The sequence below is a fragment of the Corylus avellana genome, chromosome ca2, assembly GCF_901000735.1.
Source record: "Corylus avellana chromosome ca2, CavTom2PMs-1.0".
Taxonomy (NCBI): Eukaryota; Viridiplantae; Streptophyta; class Magnoliopsida; order Fagales; family Betulaceae; genus Corylus; species Corylus avellana.
In genome coordinates this window covers 38,341,127-38,349,743 of record NC_081542.1, presented here as the reverse complement: position 1 = coordinate 38,349,743, position 8,617 = coordinate 38,341,127, and the positions used below count along the sequence as shown (strand labels likewise).

Genomic DNA, 8,617 nt, shown 5'->3' with positions numbered 1-8,617 from the left:
GGGGCGTTGTAGCCACACACTGGTGTGTGGCTGGCGAGTGGGGGCTGGGCTGGCCGGTGGTCCATCCCTCCTCTTTTAGAGAAACCGCTAGAGGCGGTGGAAGATGACAAAAACAACAAGGATTCTAAAGAGAAGGCAGTGCTTCTCTCTCTAAAGAGAAGCCAAATTAATAAGTAACTATCGAGTAAATTACTACTTGATCTTGCTATTATTATTTTAAAAGCAGTTGATCTTGCTATTTTACTTTGCCTTAAAGAATTTTAAATTGACTTTTTCTTTAATTCTATAGCCATATGAACACATGAATGGCGAGAAATAGAATGGGCAGATTCAAATGGATGGAATCAAACTTAGATCCACTTTTAGACGCTAATATGCCAGAATTGCAAAACTAAGCACAATATATTCAACCTATAATCACCATTATATTATATCATATAATACAAATTTTCTATTAATATGATGTGAATCCTAATTAAAACCCTAATTAAAACCCTAGCAGAATTAGATGATATATATTTAATTCTTTTTTTTTTTCTTTTTTTCTTTTTTTTTTTTGGGGTTTGATGGGCTTGAACTTGAAGTCCAACTGGGTCAAGAGAATGTAATTTAAAAAAGAAAAAATACTTTGAGAGTTTGAGGGGGCATTATCGTCATTTAGGCCAACTACGAAAACCCTAGGACGCACTTCGTTCTGCTCCTATTATACCCAGTACTTTATCTCCCTCGGCGTTCCACTCCAGTCTCTCTGCCTCCGCTCCTGCACACCACAATGGTCCCTTTCTCTCTCTCTCTCTGATCCAATATGATTTCTATTTCATCCATTTGTTTTGTTTCTCACGATGTTGTAGTTGTATTTGATTATGAACAAAGCAGGCTTCAGAGAGGAAACTAAGCAACCCAATGCGGGAGATCAAGGTCCAGAAGCTCGTCCTCAACATCTCCGTTGGCGAGAGCGGTGATCGTCTCACCAGAGCCTCCAAGGTTTCCCCTCTCTCTCTCTCTCCTTTGTTTGTTTCCCGAGAAAAACCACCCTGATTCAAATCACATTTCGGGTTTTTTTGTTTAATGATAATGACTGTTTTCCGGTTATTTTTTATTTTTTCGCTTAGGTGTTGGAGCAACTGAGTGGCCAGACCCCAGTCTTCTCAAAGGGTACGATTTGAGTAACTGGTTATCGATTTTCTTTTCTTTTGTGATTTGCGATTTGTTAACTGGTCTGTGGCCGAACGAACGGAAACAGCTAGGTACACGGTGAGATCGTTCGGGATCAGGCGTAACGAGAAGATAGCGTGCTACGTGACGGTGAGGGGGGAAAAGGCGATGCAGCTTCTGGAGAGTGGGTTGAAGGTGAAGGAGTACGAGCTTCTGCGTAGGAACTTCAGCGATACCGGCTGCTTCGGCTTTGGTATTCAGGAACACATCGATCTCGGAATCAAGTAAGTTGCCACCATTCGTTTCCTACAATTACTTGTTTGCGGTATTGAGTTGTACAAGCTAATGGATTCAAGTTTATTGGGATAAAATTGTTCGCCAAATGTGACAATGGGTTGTGAATAAATGCATTGACCGTCCTAATAAAGTTTTTATTTTTTATTTTTATAAGTAAATTGCTAATAAAGTATGTTATTTGTTTGAGTGAGAAAGCTATTGAAATTTGTAGTAGTCATGAAAAGGATACACTTTTGATGGGTTGGGCGTGTATAATGACAGAGGGGCATGTATAATCTAGTTAGTTTTGTGCTTGAGGGGAACCATGAGGACTTGACATGGGGAGGATGGTAAAATACTTTTCTTTCTTCTTCCATGTGTCCTCTCTTTAAAATAGATAGCGTGCTAAAATTCATTCACTGAAAAGTATGGTTCTAATCCACCGTGCCAGAAATAAAATTGGAATAGTATATTATTTAGTAGATTATGGGCTTACTTAAAACGTGCATGCTATCATGTGATGATTTTGATATTCATGTAAGGTTGATAAGAGAGAAGGAAGAAGCAAGATGAAAGAAAACTCTTTTTTCTTGCTTCCTCTCACCATTCAATATGCACAATTTGATTCTTGACCACCCGATCAACAAAGACCTAAACCTAACCATCTGATTAATGAACATTTTGACCCATGTTCAGCTAAACTAATTGCGATGTCATTAATCATAACAAGCTTAAGCAGGAATGTTGTGTTTTTTTTTTATTTGGTTGTGAAAAACTGAAGCTACCATTCCTCTTCAAGCTACATTTGTATATTTCCTTATTTTTCATTTTTATTTATGAAAAATGTTAGGAGAAATGCTTGGCTTCATTAAAAAGTCTATCTTTTGGCCATTTTAATCTTAGGTGGCATGGTCAATTTTTGAGAAATCTATTAATTTATTGTTTAAAATCTATTAACTTTAAAATGGACCATGCCACCTAAGATTAAAATGGCCAAAAGATGGACTTTTTAATGAAGCCAAGCATTTCTCAAATGTTAGGCTTATAACTCTTTTACAACTTGTTGACATGTGTCAGCATGTGATTGGAGGGTGTTAAAAATATTTAGTTGTTGATGTGACTGCAATTACATTCTGACAAGTGTAAGCAAGTTTTAAAAGTTGTAAAAGAGTTCTAGGTATTGCTCTTTATTTATTGACTGCCCTTTGTTCAGATGAGTAACCTTTTTATTGACTTGATAAATAATGCACAAGTGCAACTTCGCAGGACTTTGTGCCTTCTTATTGGGTTTGCTTCTTATGATGATATGAGAACTAGGCTTTCTTTCGATGGTGTAACATAACTGTAGATATCCGCAAAGAGGTTACTACAATATATATTTGATTATTCCAAGGAACTTGCTTTCCTCTGAAAAATACTAGTTTGGAAGTGATGGGTTCCTAAGCTTGGTTCATGTTAGGTCTATGAATTCTATACTGCATTCAAGCCACATGGGTTTCCTGCTTTTTGTAGTTTGCTTGGTTCTGATGGTGTCCTCTTATATTATTAATATGTTTGGTGATATTTATTCACATATGATATTTCCTACGTATTGCCATAACAGTGTGCTAATGATAGAAGATATAATCTAAGATATAGGTCTTTGTATTTTTTGCACTTCTGTTATGGTTTAATATGCTGGGAATTTCAAGTTCTTCCTATTAGGAAGGTGTTAGGCCAACATCATCTCTATTATTTATTAAAAAACAGTTGGACATGGTGTGTTAGAGCTAACTGTTGTCTTTTCTTGCTTCAGGTATGACCCTTCAACCGGTATCTATGGTATGGATTTTTATGTTGTTTTGGAGAGAGCAGGATACCGTGTGGGTCGTCGTCGTAGATGCAAGTCCCGTGTTGGAATCCAGCACAGAGTTACTAAAGAGGATGCAATGAAGTGGTTCCAGATGAAATATGAAGGAGTTATCCTTAACAAGTCTCAAAATACCTAGAGATCTCCTATGTAATGTAGGAGTTGTTTTAATTTTGGCGAGCTGTTACCATTCTGCAATTTGTTTATCAGGATTAATATTTTGTTTGAATGAGATTTTATTAGTTACTTTATCTTTAAGTACTTTCTGGTGAATTTCATTTTGTGACTCTTGGCATTATTTTCTCATGTTCAATCCCCATTAATGTTTGTGGTTGGTTATTCTCTTTTGGTCAGGCAGCAACTATAAAGATTTGAGCCATTTCTTAACTAACGTGTGATCGCATTTTGAGCAACACAGTAGTAAGCGGTACAAAAGCTACAAGTAATGATATTTAGTAAACTATTATGTAATTAGAATAATGTGATAGGTAGGTAAGTAAGTAGAGAATACCTAGAGGCACGAGACAACTCTCTTTAACGAACTTGGCAAAATAGTTATGAAACTTCGGGAGAAGAGGTGACTCTTCACAAAGGAGGTTGTAGTGACCAAGCCCATGCGACTCTATATCAAAAAGAATCACCTATCTAAAATAAAAAAAGGAAATGGGGTGGGTACATGTCTTCGCAAAATTGTTAAACCATGAAATGGAGGTTGATGCATGCCCAATGTCGAAAGGTCAAGAAAGTTGATGACCTGATGATAGGGGGAGTCCGCGACTGAAGTCTCGGTGAATGGCAACCGTAACTATAACGGTCCTAAGGTAGCGAAATTTCTTATCAGATAAATTCCGACCTTTATGAAAGGCGTAATGATCTGGGTAGTCTCAGAAAAAGACTCGATGAAATAGACATGTCTGTGAAGATGCGGACTACCTACACCTGGACAAAAATACATCTTTTTATCTAACTCACTTCCTTTTTTCTTTGTGAGTTTCGAGAGTATCTCTATTCATTTGTCCGAGATCCACATCTTTGAACTGAAAGGTCCAAATGATAAACTTTGCAATCAGTTGTTAGAATCCATAGTTTTCAAATTGTTCATTTGAAAAAAAATTAAACTCTTATTGGTTGATCATGAATCATGATACTTCCCCTAAATTGAAATTTTTTAGTAATGGAGGAACAATTTCACCATTTTTGTTCAATAAGATACCAAAGTGGTGGATGATTGACTCATTTCATACTATAAATAATCGCAAGAAATCTTTTGGCTGAATCCCATGAAACCATTTCATAAAAGTTCATCGATATTTTCTTTTTATAAAGCAAATTGACTTCGATTCTTAAATAATCAACATCACTTTTGTTTTGATTGTAACAAAAGATTCCATTTTTATGTGGAAAATGCTCATGTCAATAATTATGATTTTACGTATGGACAATTTATCAATATCTTGTTCATTCGCAACAAAATATTTCCTTTATGCGACGGTGAGAAAAACATGCTTTTTTGGAGAGAGATACTATTTCACCAATCGAATCATCAGTCTTTAACATATACATACTTGACGATTCTCCACAAAGTGGTGATGAAAGATATAACTTTTACAAATCTTTCCATTTTCCAACTCTTTCAAGTGTGGTTGCTTCTAGGCAAACCTCCTAATTGTCTCTGCACCCCTACCTCCTTTATCACTGAGCAATCATTTAGGGGGCCTTAGCTAGTAATTTAGGTTGTCTCCCTCTCGACAATGAAGCTTATCTCCTATCATCTCACTATGAGACCTTGACCTTTGTTATTTTGAGGTCATATCTAGTATTCAGAGCTTGCCTCGATTTTATACCACTCTTGCGCTTGCACCGAAACAGTGCTTGACCCCTAGATGTCCAGTCAACTTCATACCTTAGCGAGTAATACAATTTAGTAAACTGTTATATAATTTGAATGATATGACAATGAAAATCAATCTTAATTTTTATTTATTACTTTTTAATAAATGCTGATTCAAAGAGTCGAATAGCATTACTCTTGCTCAACTGGTCTCTGAATCTAACTCGAGTGTAGGCCAAACAGTGCGAAAGAACCATATAACAAGCGAAACATTTTAAGTTCCAAGAGGGGAAAAAACAGAACCGTTGGCACTTTGCACATAAGACCATGTAACTACAGGAAATTTCGTTACAATAGAATCTGTTCATGTAGCTAAAATTATAAGTCATGAAAACCAAACAAACAAGGAAAATGAAAACAAAAAACAGAGGACCTTCAATGATACATCAAACGCTAGAAAGATCACCTTCTTTTGTCAGTACTTTGTAACTTCAAACTGTTGGATTCTATGTTTCTCATCTCAGGAAAACTTCCCATTGTTTTAGGACCTCAGTAACTCTACGAGCTCACTCTTCTTCAGTTTTGAGTAACCCTTCATTCCTCTAGACTTTGCTACTTCTTTAAGCTCTGTTAGTTTCATTCCCTCTATTCCCGGCAAATTCAACTCCTTGCTTCCATCTCTAGCCGCCAATGCTTCACCATTCAACTCAAGTATCTTTCCTCTTGGGGTTGATGGAGACGGTATTGGGGATCTCTTCACAAATTCCGATGGCGGCCGAGTTGACTTTAAGTCTGCTACCTGTTGACTGTTCTGCACTGCCTGCTCTTTCTGGGGCACACCTCTTCTTCTTATCAACACCTTATCACCTTCCTTGTCTGAAGTTTTGTCTGCCATAATAAGAGAATCCGAATTATATAAAATCATAAACAAGCAGAATAACTAACAGTTAGCATCACCTTTCGCTTGCTTCCTTGATTTGCGAAGAACGTCGAGAATTGATTCAGGTGAGGGCTTATCCTCAGACAAGTTGGAATTTCTCTTCTTTGTACTTAGAGACTCTCCCTTTGAGATTGAGGACTGAATTCGTCGGAACAGAGCAATTATCTCTTCCTGGTTAGATGATTTGGACTTTTTACCATCAGATGATTGAGGTGTCTCATTTTCATCCTCCTTTCTTCTTCTTGAATCCGAACTTCTCCTTGGAGGTCCGTGTCTTTTATGCCCATCAGATCTTATGCTTAAGACAGTTAAGCGAGGAAAAACCTTTTGGGAGTCAAAGAGTAAAGGCCCATCTGCAATCTCTGCCAAATTTAACAAGCTGCATCAAAAAATGATCTCTCAGTCTGTAGTTCACAAAACGAACATAAGCGCCAAACAAACATATAAATAATGATGACGTCCAATTTTTTTAGCGGAAGCTAATAAAGAGGGAATGATAGACTCAATATAGCCAACCAGAAGCAAACAAACAACAATATAGTAAAGAAGAATTTTAAGCTCTTTATTTATTTACTTATTCTTGTAAATAAATAAGCGATTGTGTTAAGGAAAACAATCATCCATAGCTATGCAATTGCGCGGGCAATTTCCCAGACAAAACATTGCAGAAAACTCCCAAGTTGGAAAAGAGACTAAAACCCCTTGAAGAGTCCCCCAACCAATTCAGAAACCAAAATATAAAGGAAGATGCTAACCAGGCCTTAAAATCTCATCTGAGCTATCCCATGATCCCTGAAAACATCTTTTGTTTTTTTTTGGTGTAAACTTAAGACCATGGAAGGTATTAATTCTTTCCTTTACACAAATACATAACCTCATAGGACATAGTACAAGCATTTCTAACTCTATTGTTAAAGGTTCTTGAGTTCCTTTCTATCCAAGTTAGATAGAAAGTGGAAACTAGTATGAGTTCACAATTCATACTTAGAAGGGATTTCCCTTTAAATCATTGGACCATCCAGCAAACTGTATCCTCCCAGCTTCTGTAAACTCATTGCAGGTTGAACTTATCACATTAGAAATGCCATATTCTCTCTGAAAAACGACAAGAGAAGAAGAGGTGGTTGAAATCTTCAGCGTCTCGCCCACAAAAGACAACAATTTCCTGAATGACACCAACTGTGTTTTTCCTTTATCAATCCATCTCACAAGGTCTTTGGCCATGGTCTGACTCACACTTTGTTTTAAGTGGTCTGAACAATATAAGGATGACAAAGTGGATTACCAGTGGTGTTAGAATATAAATTAAATAATTAAATTAACCATTTTCTACCAGCTTAAAATTTTGGGTAATTTTATCATGGTATTATAGTTAAAAGTCGTGAGTTCAAGCTTTATTTCTGCCATTCACCTCACATTTCAATTAAATATTCCACTTGTTTGGCCTCGTTAACTATTAAGGGGAGTTTGAGCTCATGAGGGAGAGTGTTAAATTTTAAATTAAATCATTAAATTAACCATTTCCTATCAACTTGAATAAATGGGATTAACTCATAAAACTATTAACCATTTCCTATCACCCATAAAAAAATTAGATAAATCGTGGGTGAGAACATACAAACACCAAAAATAACAGGTAAAAGTTAGGGACTGTTCATTTGTAACTCACAGTTGCTTAGTCTAAACATTAACTAACATTAACTCATAATATGGAGCTTGAATTTCATATGAACATAAATTACTAGTTCTAACCTCAAATTAAGTTCAAGCAGCAACTCAGAACTCACCCATCAGTCAAAAGAAATCATCTTTCCGCAAACAGCAGAGTGCAAACACAAAGTTATTATCGCACGAGTTGCAGACTCAAAACATCAAAACCCAACAAAGATTACCTACAATTACTACAATTCAATCGCAAAAATCGACGGCCAAGCATGATAACAGCAGTACAGTACCTCAAATCGCAACCACAGTACAAGGACAACAATACCCACAGAATAAGTGGGTTGAAATGAGAGAGGTAAATTAGGGAGAATACATTTAACAATCACAGTTATCAGGTAAAAAATGGTGAATGTAATTATTTAATTAATATTAAAATAAATTACTTAAATAGATGATGCAGAAAAAGGAAAGTATAGGAACATAGGATATGGTCTTGAAAGTTGAAAGCTTTGGTACCTTTCAGAGAGATGGGTTTTCCTCCCAGGCTGGGCTGCCCGCTGAACGAGAGGAAAGAGGGAAACTGAAGGGCAGAATGAGAACGGAAAACTGCTACTGCATTCATATTTTTCTGGGAAATCTGAGATTCTGAATATGCAAATGGATTAGCACGACAGGATTCACATGTTCTCATATATGTCGGAATATACACCTGGCATTGAGTGATGTAGTACACGTGGCGTCGTAGTCGGGACAGTGTGCGGTTGTTATGGATCAAAGTCAAAAGGTTTAAGCTTTTTTTTTTTTTTTTTTTAAAAAAAAGAAGAAGGTAGGAGTATTAGTTCATATATTTGTGTCAGGTTCCTTATTATTTAATTTAACAGGTTATACCTCTCAATTTTAA

General features: G+C 36.5%; 2 protein-coding genes across 3 annotated transcripts; one reads left to right on the top strand and one right to left on the bottom strand.

Annotated features, from left to right (window-relative positions):
* The first annotated feature begins 664 nt into the window (after nucleotides 1-664).
* On the top strand, nucleotides 665-3,553 carry LOC132172733 (large ribosomal subunit protein uL5z-like). The gene is made up of 5 exons (XM_059584289.1): nucleotides 665-775; nucleotides 877-984; nucleotides 1,113-1,155; nucleotides 1,244-1,439; nucleotides 3,227-3,553. Exons 1-5 carry the CDS (start codon nucleotides 773-775, stop codon nucleotides 3,417-3,419), a joined length of 543 nt encoding a protein of 180 aa, XP_059440272.1. The 5' UTR covers nucleotides 665-772; the 3' UTR covers nucleotides 3,420-3,553.
* Nucleotides 3,554-5,405: 1,852 nt separating this feature from the next.
* Nucleotides 5,406-8,368, bottom strand: LOC132171377 (SAP-like protein BP-73). 2 transcript variants are annotated; one of them, XM_059582674.1, is made up of 3 exons: nucleotides 8,233-8,368; nucleotides 6,069-6,413; nucleotides 5,406-5,999 (listed from the first exon to the last, which is right to left on the bottom strand). In XM_059582674.1, the coding sequence occupies exons 1-3, from the start codon at nucleotides 8,336-8,338 to the stop codon at nucleotides 5,653-5,655; spliced, it is 798 nt and encodes a 265-aa protein (XP_059438657.1). In that variant the 5' UTR covers nucleotides 8,339-8,368; the 3' UTR covers nucleotides 5,406-5,652. The 2 variants fall into 2 exon arrangements, with proteins under 2 accessions (XP_059438657.1, XP_059438658.1); XM_059582675.1 differs by having other exon boundaries at nucleotides 5,406-5,987.
* Nucleotides 8,369-8,617: the final 249 nt, after the last annotated feature.

Bases quoted from the DNA above. Each gene is read 5' to 3' on its own strand.
- LOC132172733 (XM_059584289.1), top strand. The intron at 1,156-1,243 runs GTACGATTTGAG...GAACGGAAACAG, and splicing joins GACCCCAGTCTTCTCAAAGG to CTAGGTACACGGTGAGATCG. The intron at 1,440-3,226 runs GTAAGTTGCCAC...TTCTTGCTTCAG, and splicing joins CACATCGATCTCGGAATCAA to GTATGACCCTTCAACCGGTA.
- LOC132171377 (XM_059582674.1), bottom strand. From the start codon at position 8,338: ATGAATGCAGTAGCAGTTTTCCGTTCTCATTCTGCCCTTCAGTTTCCC. The intron at 6,414-8,232 runs GTACCAAAGCTT...TAAATTTGGCAG, and splicing joins AAAACCCATCTCTCTGAAAG to AGATTGCAGATGGGCCTTTA. The intron at 6,000-6,068 runs GTGATGCTAACT...TTATTATGGCAG, and splicing joins ATCAAGGAAGCAAGCGAAAG to ACAAAACTTCAGACAAGGAA.